This window comes from Rattus norvegicus, chromosome 7, assembly GCF_036323735.1.
Source record: "Rattus norvegicus strain BN/NHsdMcwi chromosome 7, GRCr8, whole genome shotgun sequence".
NCBI classification, from domain to species: Eukaryota; Metazoa; Chordata; class Mammalia; order Rodentia; family Muridae; genus Rattus; species Rattus norvegicus.
In genome coordinates, this window is record NC_086025.1 from 122302548 (window position 1) to 122323758 (window position 21211).

At 50.5% G+C, this 21211-nt stretch overlaps 2 protein-coding genes across 13 annotated transcripts; one reads left to right on the plus strand and one right to left on the minus strand.

The window, feature by feature from the left end:
- The first annotated feature begins 2 nt into the window (after positions 1-2).
- On the plus strand, positions 3-17023 carry Ncaph2 (non-SMC condensin II complex, subunit H2). Of its 5 annotated transcripts, NM_001024877.2 has the most exons (21): positions 32-212; positions 4122-4210; positions 4572-4673; positions 7361-7416; positions 7533-7617; positions 7697-7765; positions 7850-7929; positions 8035-8180; positions 8637-8720; positions 9257-9354; positions 13440-13511; positions 13715-13781; positions 13929-14036; positions 14144-14197; positions 14316-14386; positions 14472-14565; positions 14657-14728; positions 14808-14863; positions 14998-15099; positions 15306-15455; positions 15523-17023. In NM_001024877.2, the coding sequence occupies exons 3-21, from the start codon at positions 4614-4616 to the stop codon at positions 15661-15663; spliced, it is 1665 nt and encodes a 554-aa protein (NP_001020048.1). In that variant the 5' UTR covers positions 32-212; positions 4122-4210; positions 4572-4613; the 3' UTR covers positions 15664-17023. The 5 variants fall into 5 exon arrangements, with proteins under 5 accessions (XP_006242248.1, XP_063119417.1, XP_006242250.1 ...); XM_006242186.5 differs by lacking the exon at positions 4122-4210 and having other exon boundaries at positions 3-212; positions 14654-14728; positions 15523-17019; XM_063263347.1 differs by lacking the exon at positions 4122-4210 and having other exon boundaries at positions 19-195; positions 15523-17019.
- Tymp (thymidine phosphorylase) lies at positions 15849-21169 on the minus strand. Of its 8 annotated transcripts, none has more exons than XM_039079310.2 (11): positions 20903-21039; positions 20474-20675; positions 20135-20337; positions 19594-19692; positions 19097-19226; positions 18874-18992; positions 18360-18522; positions 18011-18267; positions 17785-17925; positions 17527-17705; positions 15849-16681 (listed from the first exon to the last, which is right to left on the minus strand). In XM_039079310.2, the coding sequence occupies exons 2-11, from the start codon at positions 20664-20666 to the stop codon at positions 15892-15894; spliced, it is 2274 nt and encodes a 757-aa protein (XP_038935238.1). In that variant the 5' UTR covers positions 20667-20675; positions 20903-21039; the 3' UTR covers positions 15849-15891. The 8 variants fall into 8 exon arrangements, with proteins under 8 accessions (XP_038935238.1, XP_006242271.1, XP_038935237.1 ...); XM_006242209.5 differs by having other exon boundaries at positions 18011-18270; XM_039079309.2 differs by having other exon boundaries at positions 19588-19692.
- Between the last annotated feature and the right edge of the window lie 42 nt (positions 21170-21211).

Sequence of the window (21211 nt, forward strand, 5' to 3'; positions counted from 1 at the left end):
GCGCAGTGCCCTGGGTACGTACTTCCTGGGCGGGAACACCAAAATGGCGCCAGAACCAGTAGCAGGTTGAACCAAGTTTCCGGGCCTCTAGTCCCTTTCTGGACATGGAGGATGTGGAGGTGCGCTTTGCTCACCTCTTGCAGCCCATCCGAGATCTCACTAAGAACTGGGAGGTGGACGTGGCGGCTCAGCTGGGCGAGTATCTGGAGGAGGTGAGGGCGGCGGGGGAATGGCACCGGCCTGGGGACTCAGGCGGCACTGCCACCCCCCGCCTCCAGGTCTGTGACTGTCTGATGTTTCATTCTCAGTCCTGTTTCTTCCCCCTCTCCCAGCGCCCCCCAAATCCAGCCTGCCTCTCGAAACCTTCAGCTAGATTATCCTGGAGCTGTCATTTTCAGGTCTCTGTCGGTTAGCGAGCTGCGAAATCGATTTGGTTAGATGATAATCATTTTTTTCCCCAACACATACACTATTTCCTGTTTCCTGTTGGGGGTACATTAAGAAGCATAATCTTTGTTTCCTCTTTTTTTGGGGTGGATTTAACCTCGGGCTTTGGACAAGCTTGGCAGGCACTCTACCACTGATCTTTTTTTCTTTTTTTGAATCCCCTTTTTCTTCTTGAGTCAGGCCAAGGCAGGTCATAAACTTGAAATTTCTATCTCAGTCTCCCGATTATTTGCGTATTCACGAGTACTAATCGACCCTGCCAAGCCTGGATTCTGACTGTATTTGAAAGATCTGGTTCCTGAAGAAGGGATTTTTGTATCTTAGATCTCAAGCCCCGCCCATATTGTCTCCCTGTTATACGACACACCCACACCCGGGGCTCTTAACTTGAGCCAGCTTTGTCCAGAAGGATCCGCCCTCCTCTCCCACCCCTCCGTCTGTGGCCCAGCCCCTCGCTGTAATCTATCCTATCAGCATTTCATTCCTCCGTTCTTTTAGTTGCAGGTCTTTTCAGACTCTGTCTGCTCAGTTTCTGCTTGTTCAGGATTCCACTACTGAATGGTTACAGATCTCGCCTTGAACGGTAGTGGTCTTCGTATTTAAAAGTAAAAGAGACACTCGAAATGTCCTCCTGGGAGCATTTGTTGGTCTGACAGCTTCCTTTTTTTTTTTTTTCCCCCCCTTGGGGCTGGGGACCGAACCCAGGACCTTGCGCTTCCTAAGTAAGCGCTCTACCACTGAGCCAAATCCCCAACCCCCTGACAGCTCCTTTTTGGATTTCTTTCACCGCTTCTTTTTTCTCTCTTAAGTGTTGAGCTTCTCGGGGTAGAGTCTTCTTTCCCTTAAAAATAGAAAGATGTGGGGCTGGGGATTTAGCTCAGTGGTAGAGCGCTTACCTAGGAAGCGCAAGGCCCTGGGGTCGGTCCCCAGCTCCGAAAAAAAGAACCAAAAAAAAAAAAAAAAATAGAAAGATGTTAACTCGTGTGATTTTTAAAGTACAGGTTTTCAACTCAATGCGGTGGGAGAAACCCATACCGCTCTTCCTTGTAAGCAGTCCCAGTGTTGTCACCAAATCTGTTTGCCCTAGCCACTCCCTTGGCATGTGCTGGGACTTACATGATCTCTTGGATTTAATTTAAAGTGAAGATTTGGTTTTTGGTTCAGATTCTAGTCCTCTGTCTTGGTAAAGGGTTTTACTGTTTAGAGGTGAAAATTAAGAGATGTAATAAGGCCTCATATCTCATACCAAATTTACCAATGAATTCTGTCAGTCACACCGCCAGAATATCACTTCAGTTTAACCGTTGCCCATCATATCTGGTCTTGGTCTAGTAAACCTAGATATTTAAAGCCTTCTCATCCAGGTTCCTAGATTGGATACCATCCAGTATGGAGAGTTAAGACTGGAGACAGGGATGGGGGTGCAGGGGACGGGAAAGACGCCTCATCACTTCAGAGCACTGGCTGTTCCTTCAGAGGGACCTGGGTTCAAGTCTAAGCACCCACAGGACAGATCACAGCTATCTAATTCCAGTTCCTGGGAATCCAGAGCCTGCATTTGGCCTCCACTGGCACCAAACACACATGTGCACAGACATGGATACAGGCAAAACACCCACATTTTTTTTTTTAGAAAATGTAAATTAGGGCTAGAGAGATGCATGACTTCTGGTTAAAAGCACTTGCTGCTATTGCAGAGGACCTGGGTTCAGTTCTCAGAGCCAAAACAAAAACAAACAAAAAAAAAAACCCCAAAAACAAACAACAACAACAACAAAAAACTCACAATGGCCTATAACTCTGCTTCCAGGGCTTCTGGAGCCATTTTCTGGTTCCATGAGGCAGCAAACACATGGTGCACACACATAAATGCAGGCACACACACATCTTAGAAAAATCATTATAGCCAGGCCACAATGTTGCCTAGCTGTTTGTTCTCTTGTTTGTGGTCTATCTCTATCCTACAGTGTGATTCTAGAAGGGTAGAGGTTGTATATATGCTTTCTGGTACTTTGTGGAGTGTCCGACACAGAGTAGGCTTAGGATAAATGCTTATTACATGAACATGTGTTCTGATGATCAACCTGCACCACAAAATTGGCTGAGCAATGCCAAGAGCAGTGTTTAGAGGCCATACTGTGGAATCAAGTTTTCATAAAAGGGTCTGTGGGCACACTTGTTAAATTCGTTTCCTGGCTCCATCAGCCCTTCTGCTTCAAATAAAACTACTTCCCCACCCCTAGGTCTGTTTACATTATTTCTTTAATCTTAGTTCTTGGAAGGGGGAGGCAGGAGGATCAGTTCAAGATCATTCTTGGCTCCAGAATAAATATGAAGCTAGCCTGAGCTATATATGAGGTCCTGTTTCAATTTTCAAATAACAACAGAAAGACTTCCACATCTCCTTACGTTTTGCTGTCTTGTCCATTGATGCTGTATGTGTTCTTTTTGTTTTCCGTATAGTTATTATCAGTGTTCTAACATGCCTTATGGTATTACTTTCTTTTATTTATTAATTGTTATCAAGTATTTATTATGTGACAAGAACCACTTTAAATTAAAAATCAAAAACAGATGGCAAGCAAAGCAAAGAGTAATTCATCCTTCAATAAAGTTTCTGCTCTCTAGGGAGGATGGGTATCAGGGTAGGAACCACATTATTGGTTCCTTCCTATGGGTGTCTATTTGGCCTAAGCATTGTTTGTTTATGTTTCATATAAATCAATGTAGCCTTTACAACAAAGGCTGAAATCGCCACTAGAGAGATAAAATGATTTGTTGGAAGTCACAGCTGACAGTGGACAAAGCAGCTCTGTTCCCCATTATCTGTATTGTGTGTTTCACAAAGGAGTAGTAAACTGGAAAGAAGAGATTAGGATGTCAGGAAGACGTAGACTGAGGGACCTGATCGTATTTGAGGTAAAAGGAGTTTCCATGTCTGGTAAGCTAAAATTTGTATGTAGTGGGGACATGGGGCTTGCCTCGGTCAGTAGAAGGCATGAAGTACCGTTCACAGGGGAAGGCTAGTGGCTGGAGAAGACTGGTGAGTTAGAGGCCTCCCTTGGGGGGTTTGTGTAGAATTTCAGGTTCTCCCTCTGAGTGGCAGAAAGTCTGTAAGAGGTTAGGGAGAGGTTAGACTGGGCCAGATCAGCTGTCATTAGAGAGGAGCTTGAAGTAGTAAGGGGCGGAGACCCTTCAGTTTGGGGGGATAGGTGGGGATGCCAGGATGGACTTGTTCATTGGATCTCATTTATAAAAATCTGGAGAGTTGAATAAGACAGATGGACAACAGTTTGGGCAGCAGTAAGAGTGTCTGCAAGACTTCAGTTTAATCCCTAATACTGTGAAGAACAATTCTCTGGGGTGTTTTTATTTGTTTGTTTGTTTATTATTTATAGATCTTCAGTAGGTATCTAACTGGAACCCCAGAGCCTCGGAGAAAGCTGTTCTGAGGATATGTTGGCACTTTGTTGACATTTGTGACTGGTAGCTTGAACAGAGATGGGTAGGGGCACATGGTAGAAGGTAGAAGTGGGAAAAAGCTAAAACACATAGCTGAGGCTACCAGAGGCCAAGGAGGGCTGCAGAGGGGAACTACTTATGGCACCTGTTTCCTGAGTTTTCCAATTAAAGGATAGAGTGTACTGCATTTGTCTCTGTCTTTTCCTTCTCAGTGTAAAGGGTCTGTCTGCTGTAGTTTGTCCCAGTTGGCTTTTGACCTTGTGGGGGGCGCATGTACAATTTGGAGTGCTGGTGAGAGCTGGTATGTAGCTTTGGCCATCATGGTCAATGTCCTTTGGGGACCTCCCTCTTGTAAAACCTTTGGTCTGGAAGGATCTAGGAACTAGGGGGAATCACAAAGATCTAGCTTTTCTCTAGAATCACCCAGATACAACTGGCAAATTCAAGAGTAGACTTGGAGTACCTGTGTTTGTAGGTGATAGCTTGAGCTACCAGGAAGGAAGTGAACACAGGCTCCTCCTGCACTGCTATCTTATTTTCTCTGAGGCTGTCTCCCTATGTAACCCAGCAGACCTTGAATCCTGCCTCAGTCTCCCGGCTGCTGGGGTCATAGGCATACCACCCCCTTACCGAGCCCAGCTTACTAACGTTCTTTCTTGCAGCTGGACCAGATCTGCATTTCTTTTGATGAAGGTAAAACCACGATGAACTTCATTGAGGCAGCACTGTTGATCCAGGGTTCAGCCTGTGTCTACAGTAAAAAGGTGGGTTCCACACACTGCTGGTGTTTGTGCTTCGTGTTGAGCTCTCTCTGTAACCTGCCTACCCTTAGCTCACAACTGGAGTGTACCGTTGGCTTTTATTTTGAGACACATCCCATGCATCCCAGGCTGATCTCAAACACTACACATGTCTGAGGAAGATGGCCTTGAACTTCTGATTCCTTTGCCTCCACCTCCTGGAATGCTAGTGTGACAGTGTAAATCACCATGTCTAGTGTTTGTAGTCCTGTGGGCAGGGTCAAAGCTAGGGCTTCGTGCATGCTAGCCATGTGCTTCACCCCCTGAGCTCTATCTCCAGCCTGTTGGTTTTTGGAGTCAAGATTTTATTCGCTCTGACTGGCCTTGAGCTCGCTCTGTAGCTGAGGCTTGCCTTGAACTCTTTCCTTTTCATCTCAAGTGTTTGGATAACAGGCGTGTTCTACAATGCCCAGGTAACCGAGTTTAAAAACCAGTAGGCGGTTCTGTTGGAAGAAGTCTGCTGCATAAGCCTGAGGACCTGAGTGGATCTTCAACATCCACATAAAGAGCGGGGCATGATGGCAGGCATCTGTAACTCTAGCACGGTAGTGCGGAGACCCGAGAACCCTGAGCCCAGCCAGCCAGCCAGCCAGCCAGCCAGCAAGCCAGCCAGCTGATGAGTACTCTACTCAGGTTCAGTCAGGAAAACAAGGTGGAAGTAGTTAAGGAGGACACCTGAGGTTAGCTTCTAGCTTCCACAAACATCTGTACAATGTACATGCACCTCTGCGTGTTTGCACACATGCAAACACATACATACAACACATACTTACAAAATGGTGTGGCCAAGTTCATTTTGTATAGCACTTCTAGCATACACAGGGCCCTGATGGTGATTCCATAAAACCACAATAAGTAAAGTGGCCAGGAAGAGAGGGTCAGGGGTGCTGTGAGCGCTGCTGTCCCTCATGTGCATGATTTCAGGTACAGTGTGGATACTCTACCTTCCTCACTTCCACGTATACTTGCAGTTGTGCTGCATCATCATCTAGAACAACTCCAGTCTCATCCTGTGTGGGCCCTGTGGTTCTGTGGAGGAGACCAATAAGAAGCAAGTGAAAAGCTGGGGGCGGGGGGAAAGGGTGCACATCTTTAATCCTAGCACTTGCGAGGCAGAGGCAGGTGGATCTCTGTGAGTTTGAGGCCAGCCCTAGACTACAAAGTGAGTTTTAGGACAGCCAGGACTACACAGAGAAACCTCACAAAAACAAAAGTATTGAAAAAAGGTCTATTACATAGGCCATCATGGGTTATGTGGTGACAGGGCCATCAGACTCACAGCACCCTCCTGTGAATAGGGTAGTGTAGCTAGCAGGAGAAGCTGCAGCAAAAAACAGTGGGTACCATGTGTGAGGGTTCAGGCCTGTGGGGCATGTGCCAAGAGCTGCCTGAAACGTAGTGGGCACCCATCATGACATGGCCATGACCTGTGTCAAGGGGGCTGTGCTTGTGGATGTGTGGAATATGGGGCAGAGGCTGTCCAGGTAATTCTGATTTGATTTGATTTGACTGATTTGATTTGAGGTTATTGTTATTGTTGTATATGTGTGCTCTGTGCATGTATATGGTATGAAACCTGAGGTGGAAGTTGTGTCTTTACTTGATCTCTCCCCACTTCACTTTTTGAGACAGGGTCTGTTACTTAACCTGAATGCTGGTTCCTTGGGCTGCCTGGCTAGTGAATGTCAGGGTCCTTCTGTCTCTGCTTCCCCAGCCTTCTCCAAGATGGGGTTATAAGCAGGCACTGTCATGCTTGGCTTTTAACATGGATTCTGATGATGCAAACTCAGATTCCTCCTATTGCATGTCAGGTGCTTGTGTGTGTGGGTGTGTACACATGAGTGTCAGGTGCTTGTGTGTGTATGTGTGCACATGAGTGTCAGGTGCTTGTGTGTGTGTATGTGTGCACATGAGTGTCAGGTGCTTGTGTGTGTGTATGTGTGCACGTGAGTGTCAGGTGCTTGTGTGTGTGTGTATGTGTGCACGTGAGTGTCAGGTGCTTGTGTGTGTGGGTGTGTGCACATGAGTGCAGGCACTCTGAGAAGCCTGAGGCATCTGATTCCCGAGCTGGAGTTACGCGTGGTCATGAGTAGCTGGTGTGGGTGCTGGGAAGCAAGCCCGGTCCTCTGAAAGAGCAAGCACTGTAACTGCTGAGACATTTCTCCAGCGCCAGAGAATTATTTTATGTTTATATCTCAATGTTTTTGTGTATGTATGCACGTGCGTACACTTGTTTTAGGCAGTAGCTTGGCATGTAACCTGCTGGCCTTGAATCTAGGATTTTCTTGCCTCTGTTTTTGAGTGCTGGAGTGGCTTGTCAAGGTTTTGTTGTTGATGATTTTATTTTTGTTTTTTTCTTTTTTGAGACAGGTCTCACTTTAATCCAGAATTTATTGTATGGCATCAAACTCATAATCCTCCTGTTTCAGCCTCCATTGTGCTAAAGTTACAGGCACATACCACTACTCAGGGGAGTGAGAATTACTTAACAGTAGGAGAATGGGCTTGGCTCTAATGGAGATTTGAAGGTGACAGCCAGATTTAGTGTGTGCCAGTGTCTTAAGAAAGGTCCCCTGCCCTGGGGTGGGGGTACTCCAAGCAGCATTTCAGACAGCCGTCCTTTCACACCCTCACTCCTGCTCTGGTTGCAGGTGGAATACCTCTACTCGCTGGTCTACCAGGCTCTCGACTTTATCTCAGGCAAGAGGTGAGTGTTAGAAGTGAGCCAGAAGGAGGGCGTCTTCCTCTTAGCTGTGCCCTGCTTGCAGCTTGGGAGGCTCCTGAAGCCTCTCAGGATGCCCTTGGTATGTTTTCCTCTTTCAGGCGAGCCAAGCAGCTTTCTTTAGTGCAGGAAGATGGGAGCAACCGGGCTGTCAACTCAGGGACTCCCTGTGAAACAGAGGATGAGGTGAGTTGAGGCGTATGCGTGAGCTCTGCCCTGGGTGCTTGCCTGGCCTGTGCTCATGAGTATCTGCCATCTCCTGCAGTTCCTGTCACTGGATGACTTCCCCGACTCCCGGGCTAACGTGGATCTGAAAAATGACCAGGCATCCAGTGTGAGTGTCCTGGGCCTTGGGAGGTGGGGAGCAGTCTCAGTGCTGCTCTGTGTAGAGGTTAGAGCTCTCCCTCCCCACCCACAGGAACTGCTTATCATTCCCCTTCTGCCCATGGCCCTGGTGGCCCCTGATGAAGTGGAAAAGAGCAGCAACCCCTTGTACAGGTACAACACTGGCCAATGGGGAGAAGGGTACAACACTGGCCAATGGGGAGAAGGGAGAGGCTGCCTGGGAAGGGCTCTGTCGCAAGCGTGCTTTTGCCAACACAGCTGTCAGGGTGAGGTCTTGGCCAGCCGGAAGGATTTCAGGATGAACACATGTACCCCCGACCCCAGAGGTTCCTTTATGTTGGATCCAGTGGGAATGTGTCCTGTGGAGCCTGTAGACGTGCACCCCATGCCAAGGAGCCAGAAAGGTAAGGGTTTGGAGGTGGGGCTTACTGGGAGGGAAGGAGTAGAAGTCTCTCTTTTGGGAGACTACAGTTAGGTACTTTATGCCTGTCATCTCTAGTCTTAGAAGCTATCCCATGATATCTTCCTTTTCCACTGGATAAGTTGGTCAGAGCTTGTTTGTCTCCCTCATCTTTCTTTGTACTTTGATTGCCAGCCAACAAGCAACAAGGTCATAGCTCAGCTCAATATTGGGATCTGGTACCTGGTGTCCCAGGGTGGGGCCTGGGGTACTGTCTTCAGCTGACATTCCAAAGAGGTTCATTGGGTACCAGCCGAGACCTTCTAGGGACAGAGCCGACCCTGTCTGTCTGTCTCTCCCAGACGCTGAGGAGGCTGAGGACAGAGCCGACCCTGTCTGTCTCTCCCAGATGTTGAGGAGGCTGAGGACAGAGCTGACCCTGTCTGTCTGTCTCTCCCAGATGCTGAGGAGGCTGAGGAGCAGCCGATGGCAGTGTCGAGGAACGGGAGTCCTGTGTCTGTGCGCAGCATCTCCCAAGAGCCAGGTGAGAGGAGTATCAGGGAGGCTGAGCTAGGGGGACTGTGACCTGGGTGCTCTCGGTTTCCCTGGCCTGGCTGCTTCCTTGTCATTGGCTTCTGGGGAACAGGCCTAATGGTAGCAGATACTGTCTTTGTTGCCTCTCTGTGCTGGGGCTCAATCTTCAGTGAGATTTGCTTCTGGGTCTCTTCTGGGTGGATGTGAAAGGCAGTAACTAATATCTGGGCTGGGGCTGTTGCTTGGCTGGAGCACTTGCATGACCATACAAAGCCTGGGGTTTAGTCCCCGCATAAGCAAGTGAATAGGCAAATGCACAACTATTTGCCAAGAAGTAATGTAAACCAGTCAGAGCATGCCAGCATGAGGAATATAAAGCTTAGGTCAGTGTTCCAAATGCTCAAGTGTAACGCTGAGAGAGGATGGCCTGCCTGGCTCCTCTGAGAGTTGGCTATGAGCCTCCAAATGGGAGCTCCATCTGTGGCCTGGCCTCCAGCCTCTTTAGGGATAATTGGTTTCTTGGTTCCTGCCCAACCGTTTTTCTAGATGGCCCAGCGCTCAGCAGTGGAGATGAGGACGCAGAGGATGTAGCAGAGCTCCCGGAGGTTGCTCTAGAGCCTGCAGAGCCCAGGACCTCACAGCAGGTGGGACACTGTAGAGTCCAAGCTGTCAGCAGGGCAAGCCCTGTTCTGGGGCAGGGTTAACACTGCACCGGGCAGCAGTGCAGCGCTCTTGGCTCCTGTCTGCTACGCTAATTTTGTGTATGCTCTCAGAGGAGGTGTCTGCCCAGAGGCCCGGCCATCCTCCTCACGGACGCTTTAATGGCAGCTTCCATATCCCTTCCCTCTGTAAACAGAACGGCAGTCGCTCCCTGAGGATGGAGTGGCCGGCATTCAAGGCTGTGATTCCAGTGACCTGTGATGTCAGCTGAACCCCAAGTGCCATTGTATCAGGCTGGCAGCAGAGAATGGGCATTCTTGACTAACCCACGGAAGCCCTGCTTCTAATCTCCGTACCTGGAGGCTGAGGCAGGGCTGAAGTTTTAGGTCAGCTTGGTCTATTATTGAGGGCCTGTCTTGAAAACAAAAAACAACAACAAAAAAAATCTACTGGTGAGCTGGGAAGATGGCCCAGTGGTTAAAGCACTTGCTGTGTAAGAATGAGATGGAGAGCCAGAGTTTAGATCACCAGAAGCCACATGAATTTTGGGTAGGTGTGGTGGCCTGCCTGGAGTTCTGGAGGCTGACAGAGACAGGCTACCCAGAGCAAGCTGGCTAGCAAGACTGAACACGGGGGTGAGCTTTGGGTTTGATGGAGAAACTGCCTCATTGAATGTGGGGAAGACAACTGGGGATGGTTCCTAACATTCACTTCAGTTCACACGTGCACTCACACGTGCACATCCACATTCAAGCAAAACAGAAAAAAGTAATGCACGTTATACACAAAAAGGAGAAATATTGCTTCTAAAACCAATCTGATGTTAGGAGGAAATATTAACATTTATTAATTGTGGACAGATGTTACAGTTTACTACTCACTCAGTTTGGATTGGTATTGGAGACAGGGTCTCGTTTTGTAACCCAGGTTAATCTTGAACTTGTGTGATCCTCTCTCTGCCTCAGTATCTCAAGTGTTGGGGCAGATATGAACCAGGCCAGGCTATCATGCTCTCTCCTTACTTGTTTATTTACTCATTTATACGGTGCTGGGCACTGCACATGCTGGGTGAGGATCCTCCTGTGGCATCACACCACCAGCAACAGTGTGTTTTAAAGGAAAGGTTTTCCTGCTGACTAGTTCTCCTTAAGATTCTGTGCGTGTGTGTGTGTGTAAACATGCATGCATGCATGCATTTGTATCTGTTGGATCCCTTAGACCTCAAACACATCTTACCATGGGACTCAATAGAGCCTCTAAATCCTCAGACACATTTCCAGGCCACTGTTGAATCAACTTTTTTTTTTTTTTTTTTAAAGATTTATTCATTTATTATATATGAGTACACTGTAGCTGTCTTCAGACACACCAGAAGAGGGCATCAGATCTCTTTACAGATGGTTGTGAGCCACCATGTGGTTGTTGGGAATTGAACTCAGGACCTCTGGAAGAGCAGTTGGGGGCTCTTAACCGCTGAGCCATCTCTCCAGCCCCCGATAAGTTCTTTTTTTTTTTTTTTGGAGCTGGGGACAGAACCCAGGGCCTTGCGCTTGCTAGGCAAGCGCTCTACCACTGGGCTAAATCCCCAACCCCAACTTTTTTTTTTAAAGATTTATTTATTATATATAAGTACACTGTAGTTGTCTTCAGACATACCAGAAGAGGGAATCTGATATCATTACAGATGGTTGTGAGCCACCATGTGGTTGCTGGGATTTGAACTCAGGACCTCTGGAAAAGCAATCAGTGCTCTTAACCACTGAGCCATCTCTCAAGCCCTTGAATCAACCTTTTTAAAAACTTCCTTGTAAACATAATTCTATGTGGCCTGGTGAACTAGGTAGGGTTCAAACACAGCTGCTTTTAGTCCCAGTCCCTTAGGAGGCCTTACCCTTCTACTATCTTCCATTCTCAGACATTTATGTGGACCTCAGACAGGTGTAAACAAGTTCTTTTTTTTTTTTTTTATCTTTATTAACTTGAGTATTTCTTATTTACATTTCGATTGTTATTCCCCTTCCCAGTTTCCGGGCCAACATCCCCCTAACCCTTCCCCCTCCCCTTCTATATGGGCTTCCCCTCCTCATCCTCCCCCCAAGCAATCACGTTTACTGGGGGTTCAGTCTTGGCAGGACCAAGGGCTTCCCCTTCCACTGGTGCTCTTACTAGGCTATTCATTGCTACCTATGCCGTTGGAGCCCAGGGTCAGTCCATGGATAGTCTTTGGGTAGTGGCTTAGTCCCTGGAAGCTCTGGTTGGTTGGCTTTGTTGTTCATATGGGGTCTCGAGCCCCTTCAAGCTCTTCCAGTTCTTTCTCTGATTCCTTCATCAACGGGGGTCCTGTTCTCAGTTCAGTGGTTTGCTGCTGGCATTCGCCTCTGTATTTGCTGTATTCTGGCTGTGTCTCTCAGGAGAGATCTACATCCGGTTCCTGTCGGCCTGCACTTCTTTGCTTCATCCATCTTATCTAATTGGGTGGCTGTATATGTATGGGCCACATGTGGGGCAGGCTCTGAATGGGTGTTCCTTCAGTCTCTGTTTTAATCTTTGCCTCTCTATTCCCTCCCAAGGGTATTCTTGTTCCCCTTTTAAAGAAGGAGTGAAGCATTTGCATTTTGGTCATCCTTCTTGAGTTTCATGTGTTCTGTGCATCTAGGGTAATTCAAGCATTTGGGCTAATAGCCACTTATCAATGAGTGCATACCATGTGTGTTTTTCTGTGATTGGTAACCAAGTTCTTAATGGTTCTGGTAAAGCAGTCCAATCAATTCCCTCCATGTCTCAGGTTATGCAGCCTTTGCCTTATGGAGGAATGGGTAGTTAAATTACTCATTTTCCACCTCCACAGTCAGACCAACCCTGTCAGATTCTGTGTCCCACAGCCTCACAAGCCAGGCTGTGATGGCCTCTCTATTGCTTCCTTAAACGTCTTCCCCACTTGTAGCAGTTCACATGCTGAGGCCACTGTTGATTCCATCTCAAGCTAGATGACAGACTCTCCCTTTTTCTACTACTAAGGTCACCTAAGCAAGAGTATCTTCTGTCACTTTCTATCCTGTTCTTTTCCTCACTCCTATCCCAAGGCTTCCAAGTTCTTAGATCTCAGGAAGGGCTTTCACACACGAATCTGGTTTCTACTTATTTCCCTTCAGCCTCCAAGCTCTAAGAGGTGGCAAGTCAGTTTCTTTGTCTCCTCCTCTCATTTGTCTAGTTTCCTTGCCAGAGCAGAGGTGTTGTTGCACTTCTCTTACACAAACAGTCTAGTCCTGTCTATGGGACCTGGACCCACTGCACAGCTCGCAGGAGGCTCAACCGGTTGGAGCGCCCTTTCCTGCTGCTTCAGTTGGTCTCAGCCCCTTCCAGGCAGCACAGCTTGTCTGAGGCTTCTACACAGCTAGGCTAGTCTCTGCTTCTAAACCTTCTACGTGGCTGGGCGTTGGAGAATCTTCTCTTAGCAGTCTTTACTGTGTTTAATCTTGGGAAGGTGGGGCCTAGTGAATCTGGTTGGTTTTAGACACTTCCTGAAGCTGAGGTTTCCCTAAGTGTAAGGAGCTTCCTTGCAGGACGGATTATTTCACCTCTCCTTAGAACAGCAGTTCTCAGCCTGTGGGTCACAACCACTTTTAGGGGTCACATCAGATATTTATGGTTCATAATAGCAAAATTATAGCTATGAAGTAGAAATGAAAATGACATTATGGTTGGGGTCACAGCATGATATCTGTATGAAAGGGCCGCAGCATCAGGGAGGCCAAGAACCGCCTCAGAGCCGTCTTGTTTGACTTCCCCTCACATCCTGTGTGACTCTGGGCGGACTGCTTTGTAGCACAAGTGAGCATCACTGCACAGGCTGACTGTGTGATACAAAGGATTGAGCTCAGGTCCCAGGCTTGCAGGGCAAGCACTTTGTCAGTGTTTCCCAGCCCCTCCCCAAGGTTTTACTTTTTAGTCTTTGAGTCAGGCCCTAAAAGGCCCTTGAACCATGTATTTGAGGTAAGCCTAAGCTCTTTTGGGATCTGGAGAGCCAGGCACAGAAGTCAGAAGAGGAGAACTTGATTGTTTCTTGCAGACTGCCATCTTGCCAAGGAGATACATGCTTCGGGAACGGCAAGGGGCCCCGGAACCTGCCTCCCAGCCGCAGGTGAGAGATGCTAGGTCCCTGGACCCTTCCAGAGAGGGTGTGTACAAGGCATCATCTGCCCTGTCTTTACCCTCTTATCCTTTAGACCCTTGGCACTTCTGAAGTTCTCCCTGTGCCACTCTGGGCCTCTGATCCTGGGCTGTTACCACTTATGTCAGTTCTGGTAGGGAGGCCCCTCACTTTCCCCTCTGTTTTCTGCTCAGGAGACCCCAGACCCCTGGCAAAGCCTGGACCCTTTTGACTCCTTGGACTCTAAGCTCTTCCAGAAAGGTAAGTAGGATTGGTGGCACCTGCTTGTGCTGCCCTGCCCTGCCCTCCCCTGCCTGGGGCTCCTGAGGTAATGAGGTAATGGACTGGAGGTGGGTTCTGTATCCATTTCCCGTGGCTACTCTTGAGGCAGTCCCTCTCTGCTGCCAGGTAAACCCTATTCTGTGCCACCCGGTGTGGAGGAGGCTCCAGGACAGAAGCGCAAAAGGAAGGGTGCCACCAAGTTGCAGGACTTCCACCAGTGGTACCTGGATGCCTGTGAGTGACTGTGGGCTAAGGTGACACACCCTTTTTCCTGGGTGTTTGAGCAGACCCATGTGGAACACTAAGGTTTTGGCCTTGCACTTGCTACTGCTCTCTCACAGATGCTGAACACCCTGACGGCAGGAGGGCTCGGCGGAAGGGCCCAAGCTTTGCAGGTGAGGCTAGGGTCCTATGCGCTTGTTCAGAGAATAGTCTTCATCTACCTTCCCCGTGCGTGGACTAGTGGGAGCTTGGGCTGGATGGGGAATCCCCTCATAAGGTCTTTGTCTGCAGACATGGAAGTCCTGTATTGGAAACACGTAAAAGAACAGCTCGAGACCCTTCAGAAGCTGCGGAGACGTAAGGCAAGCACCATAGGACTGAGGTTTGAAACCCCACAGGTCTGAGGCATGGAATATATGAGTTTCCTGACAGATGTTCTCTGGACAGATGACCGAGAGATGGCTACCTGGGGCCAAGCAGGACCTGTGGCCTGCAGAGGAGGAACGCTTGGAAGAGCCCCTAGAAGACCTAGGGGTAGCAGGTAGGTGCCATTGCTGGAGTGTGTGTGGTCAGGGTCCAGTGTTGGTACTCAGCACCGACTGCTGGCTGTCACTTCTCCCGTGTCTCAGCAGATGACTTTCTAGAGGCCGAAGAGTACGTAGAAGAGTCTGAGGGGGTGATGCCTAGGGAAGCTGCTGGCCTAGGTAGGTGTGGAAGGGGAGCTGCAGGAGGGGAGAGCGTGCGGCCCCGTAGCTGCCGCAGCTCATGGTTGGACCTTTCTAGATGCAGAGGCCATACCAGAGTCCCTGAAATACGAGGAGCTGGTCCGAAGGAATGTGGTAGGCTTGGGTCACAAAGGGGGGACAGCAGGGTGTCCTGGGAAGGAATGTGGTAGGCTTGGGTCACAAAGGGGGGACAGCGGGGACATCCTGGGCCCATACGTGCAAAGGAGAACCCCCTGGTCTTTCTGTAGGAACTCTTCATTGCCACCTCCCAGAAGTTTATTCAGGAGACGGAGCTGAGCCAGCGCATCAGGGACTGGGAAGATACCATCCAGCCCCTGCTCCAGGAGCAGGTGAGCTGTGCTATTGGGAACTATGGGTTGGGGATTTAGCTTAGTGGTAGAGTGCTTGCCTAGCAAGCACAAGGCCCTGGGTTCGGTCCTCAGCTCCGGAAAAAAAAAAAAAAAATGAAAAAGGGAACTACGGCCTCCTACCAGCAGCCTGGGGTTGTCCAGAACTGTGTCTCCACTCGAAGCTAACATGTCCTTCTTCTACTCAGGAGCAGCATGTGCCCTTTGATATCCACACCTACGGGGACCAGTTGGTTTCACGGTTCCCCCAGCTCAATGAATGGTGCCCCTTTGCAGAGCTTGTGGCTGGGCAGCCTGCTTTTGAGGTGTGCCGCTCCATGCTGGCTTCCTTGCAACTGGTAAGTGGCCTGGGACCCAAGTGGTGGGGCGACACCCCTGGACTGTGCTGATCCCTTGTTTCCACAGGCCAATGACTATACGGTGGAGATCACCCAGCAGCCAGGCCTGGAGGCAGCTGTAGACACGATGTCTCTGAGACTGCTCACACATCAGCGAGCCCACATGCGCTTCCAGACCTATGCTGCCCCATCTATGGCCCAGCCTTGAGTGGACAGTGTTTAAGCAGGGGTAGAAGGTAGTATATACCTGGAAGTCTTTGCCCGTTATGTGCTATAGGGCCATTCACTCCAGTGCTGCCTCCTGGCTGGCCTAGCCTAATAAAGCGTTGCTACCCCACCTGTTCACTCAACAAACCATTTAAATGGGCTGCTGGTACAGAGCATACACACAGATTAAGTACATCCATTTAATGACAGGGCCTAGGCAGTACACAGTTCAGGGCAGTATGCTATGGAAGGCAGCTATGTGCCGGCGTACACTCTCTACAATCTGCTCTGCTGACCTGCTACGACCATAGTAATCAGTGAAGAGACCATCTGGGTTGAGCAAGTAGATGGCAATGGAATGGTCCACAATATAGTCCTGGTCCTCGTCCTTGGGACCAGCGCTGTAGTATACACGGTAGTTGCGACTAGCATGGGCCACTTGTTCTGTAGAACCAGTCAGACCCAGCAGCCTTGGGTGGAATTCTTGCACATATCGGGCCATGGCTGCCACGTCATCTCGTTCTGGGTCCACAGTGACGAAGACAGGCTGCACCAGGGGCAGCTCAGGCTCTGCCTCGAGCTTCTGCACTACCTGCACCAGCTTTTCCAGCTCATCGGGGCAAATATCAGGGCAGTGAGTAAAACCAAAGTACATCAGCACCCACTGGCCTCGGAAGTCGGCTTTGCATCGAGGCTGGCCTTTGTGGTCCAGTAGGCTGAAGTCACCCTGGCCCACAGCAGCCTGGCGCAGGGCCTCTGTCCGCTGTTGTTGGCGCCACTGTTCCTTCTCAGCTCTAGCGGCCAGCCAGGCCCAGCCTAGCCCAGCCCCAAACAGGGCAGTGATCAACAGTCTAGTCCTTAGCCCAGGGCCTTGGTGTTGGCCTTGGCCTTGCCCCGACCAATGCCGGGAATTTATGTGCAGAGTTTCACCCCTTGAGATCCTGAGAAGGGGTTTGAACTGAGAGAGCTTGGGCCAAGCTTTGGGCCCTAGAGCCAGTAGCATCATGGACCTGAAGCTCCTGAAAAAAGAACAGAGGTGGCAGAAGTCAGAAAAGAACGGACAAGGTGCCTAGGCCTCCACTGCTGGAGAAACATCTCCACATTCAACCAGGTTAGAGAGCTCCCTGCACTGGCTCGCCTGAACTCAGAACTGCCCTGCCTTCAGCTGCACTTCAGGCAGCACCAAATATCCATAGCTGGTTTGCTCTAACTTAGTTCTTTAACCAGGGACTCTCAGCCTCATTACCCACCCTATGGAGAACCCACACCACAACTGCCAGACTTCCCTGTGGGTGCCTGGAAGCACGGAGAGTATGAGTGCATGTCTCTATTTACAATAAATTGATTTTTTTAAAAAGGGAGCATGTTGATACTCTGGCTTACCACCTTTAAGAGAATCCTTTCTAGCTTCAGGGTAATCTGGGGTTCAGTGGAAAACATGTGCCACCAATGTAAGAGCTCAGCCCAGTGTGCCTAGAACTGGTCCTACCTTCACCTTCCGGGCAGAGTCCTCTGCACTTAACCTGGCTGCCATACCCTACACCTCTGCAGTCCGGCAGCCCATGCCTTCTCCCTTTGTGTTTTTCTGGCCCCTGGGGTTTTGTCAAGGGGAGGGTGTTCCAACTAGCATTTAGAGCCACTGGCATCCAGCCTACTAGGCTCCCCCAGTATGTTGTCCCGTGGCTTGAACTCAGCTCTTTTGAGCACCATCGACCGTGAGCTGGGACCACTCTGAGAATTTGGGATTGGTAAATATTCACAATACATCTATTTTCTGGGCCTCAGAAGGTGGTAAGCTAGATGAAGCTACGGGTCACATGTTAGCAGTGTCCTCACCAGTCCCATCCCTTGTTGGAGAACTCACTGGCAGCGATGGGTTGGAGATTTAGGGCTATGGGGTGGTCGGTGGGAGGACAAGCTCAGCGAAGGGTGAAGGGGCCTTGAAGGGTGCTCGATCTGACAGCACGAGAGCCCCCAGAAGAGTGCGGCGCTGCTGACTGCTGAGCGCGGGGCCGTCCAGGTGCACGCGGAGCCAGGGTGTCCCTGCACGGGCGACGGAGGCGGTTACCTAGGTCACAGCGGACGTCCGGAAGGGTTGTTAAGGGTTCCAGACAGCGCTTACCGCGGGACAACCATTGGCCCACGTCGACCAGTAGTTCGGCACCCACTCCCGGTCTGATCGGCTGCCCTGCTCGGCTGCGTCCGGCTCCGAGCTCGTGCAGTACACAGGCCAGCGGCAGCGCTCGGACGCACTCCACAATGCCTAAGAGAGAGGATGGACACTGAGGAACTACGGGAGGACGCACGAGCCCGGATCAGGAAAGACACGGAGAGGAAGTGGGTGGGACCTGGTGCCGGAGATATCCGGTCTCACCGTCTGCCGGTGAGAGCAGCTCTTCTTGCTTTCGGGCGTGAGGCAGCAACTGCCGGCGTTGCGTGGGGCTTCCGGAGCACAATGCTCTAGCTAGGCCGGGGTCTACGCCCTGCGCCGAAAGCATCAGCTGGAAGCGGTGCAGCGCAGAGCCATCATCCAACGCCGCGGCCACTCGGGCGGCACCCTGGTCTTGGGTTTCTGCCTGTCCGCTAAGCCAAAGAATGGCGCCTCCTGCTGGCGGGAGGGTGGAGCGCAGAAGCTGCAGGGATTGAGAGCTCCTGGCAAAAGGACTAGACTGGTAGTCTTAACCCCAGCCCTCTCACCTAGCCTAATGACCAGGTCCCGCAGATCCGGCGGCCCCGCACCATCCAGGCAAAGCAACGCTTCTTCCACTTCCAGGGTATGACCCACGTTGCGGCCCAGAGGGTTGTCCATGGCGGTCAGGGCTGCAGCAACCTGCAGCCCCAGACCCATTCCCACTCTAACCTGGGGAAACACTACTCAATATCCAGCCGGCATTATCAAATCCCATACCTGCTGCCCCTGGGTTAGGATGTCAGTAAAGGCTTAGGACAGAAATCAGAAACCAACACTGCCAGGCCTCAGAGGGGATGGGAGGGGGGGGGTCTTGTCGGTCGCCCTAAGTGGAGGGGCTCTGTTGAGGATTTCCCCAGGTCCACAGTCAGGACAGCTTTGATTGGATAGGGTAGGAGAACTGGAAAGAGGGATTGCGGCTTGGTTCTACCAGGACTGTTGAGTGGGCAGAGGTAGGGATACGACGGAATGTGAAGTTCATGTTCCTTCATAGAAAGGCCACTGTGGCCTAGAACGGCTCACCAACATCTTTGCCAGTTCTCGGGCCTTCTCCTGGTCTGGGAAGACTGCAGCCCCCCCAAACTTAACATCTACCACCAGAGTGGACAGTCCCTCCACGGCTTTCTTACTGAGGATTGACGCTGTGGAGAACAGAAACGTCATCCCAGGGTATAGTTGGGGACAGGAAGGGTTTCTCTGAGAAAAGCGGGTTGTATGTCAGCCAGGGCACCCCATTTCAGGTCACCTGTAATGAGCGGTACACTGTCCACAGTAGCTGTCACATCTCGTGCAGCATACAGGATTCCATCAGCAGGAACTAGCTTTTCACTCTGGCCAACAATGCAGCAGCCGACTTCCTCAAGTATCTGCAGCATCTGCAGTGCAGACACCTTCATTGACTTCTGAGGAAGGACCCGGTCACTGGCCCTGACCACTGACCCGGCAAAAGTTCAAAACACGGCCAGTGAGAGTCTGATTCTGTTGACTAACCTGCCAAGGATCCTGATTAGTTATGACACATTAATGTGTAGCAGCTAATCGGTGTTTCCTACCTGTTTCCCACTACCGGCCCTGATCAAAGTCTGCTTGATGACTCCAGGCCTGTTTACAACCAATGACCTTTAGAATAGTCAATGACCTCTCTCATTAGTGACCCAGATAACCTGTCTGCTGATCATGCTGTGATTCTGCCCAGTGACTCCCTCAACCCAGATCATTGATCAATTAGTGGCCCACCTGTACCTGTTCTGGGCTCTGGGTGACGCTGAACCCAGGAATAGATTCCAGTTTATCCAGCGTGCCCCCTGTGTGTCCCAAACTGCGTCCGCTGATCATTGGTACCTGGTGGAAGAGGGATGCTGACCTGCCCTGCACAGCCCCCTAGTCACCATTTTATCGCTCCTCTAGTGAGAACAGATGAAATTGCTTTAAAAAAAAAAAAACAGTTACAATATTTTAAAGTCTTTTAAGCAGTTAATGTGGGTGCCCAATTGGTGGAAAGGAAACTAAACTACATGATGGGAGCAGTTTGTCAGTAGGGCAAGAACTGGGACTCACTCATCTGGGACCCAAATCTGAGGGACAGGAAGAGAAAGGCCCTGTTCTTCCTTTTTGGGTCCTGTTAGCTCTTAGAAGGTTCTGTTGGATACGGAGGCAGCTCTATTCCATGGTGGAACTTGTGTCTCGGGGGATAGAACAGCCCTGGGTTTTGTCTTTGAGCCAGGCTTGAGGTAGGAGGTGCTTGTGAGTGGATCAGAGATCTGCAGAGGAGACGGTCACTAACCTTGCAGCCACATGCAGCCAGGGCAGGTGCCAGAACCAGGCTAACCTTATCGCCCACACCTCCTGTGGAGTGTTTGTCCACAAGCTGCTGGTGCCAGGCCTTGGGCCACTCCAGTTGCTGCCCAGACTCTGCGAGGGCCTGAGTCAACACAGATGTCTCCTCTAGGTCCATGCCTTGCAGCCGAATGGCCATCAGCATGGCCCCTAAGTATGGATATAATGAGGTGTGCACAAGGCATGAGTTTTCTGGGGCTGTGATGATGGTGGTGGGGTACTGTGGTTCCTGGAGGTGCACATGGGGCAGTTGGGGGTCCGGGTCTAGTTAGGGCTTCCCACACACCGATTTGTGTGTCCTGTGCTCTTCCGTCCATCAACGCGTGCACGAAGTTTCTGATATCTGCTTCGCTCAGATGCCCTCCATTTCGCTTGAGGCGGATCAGCTCTGGCAGCTGCCTGTGCTCCCCACTCCCTCCCCCCGAGTCGGCACCAGCTGTCTCTGGGGCCAAGGGAGGTGGTGTCCCTGGAGCTGCCATTGCTGCAGCCTATAAGGGATATTGACACACGCCTGGAACATCCCCCCCCACCACCCATGTCCTTGAAGCTATGGTCATCTGTCCAGACCTTGCTCTTACAGATGTCTCTGGCGCCCAGAGGCTCATGTTTTTCTCAACACCCAGCACTGCCCCATCCCCACCCACCTCTGGCTTCCATTTCTCGACCTCACAACTTGATCCCCATCTAGAACCTATTCAGTTCAGGGGCCTTTTACCAGTTTTCTGGATCTGGCTCCGTTCCGGCCTGGTAGCCCTCAGCCCGGCGTGGAGTTAGGTGCAGACAGTTCAGACTGGGACTACCGTTAGGGACAGCGGACAAATAGGGCTGTCCCAGTAGGCGGCACTTGTCAAGGTAAGGCCAATCACCATTTAAGCTGCTCCCTACCTGCTCTCTTGTGGCGAATTGACGTTGCCAGGACCTTAAGGGTCGGGTTACAGCGGTCTAGACCAGAGTTCGCTCTGCCCAGTTCCCTATGAGTATCCATGGGCCCCGGGCACTACTTGTCCTGTCCGACTGATCTCTA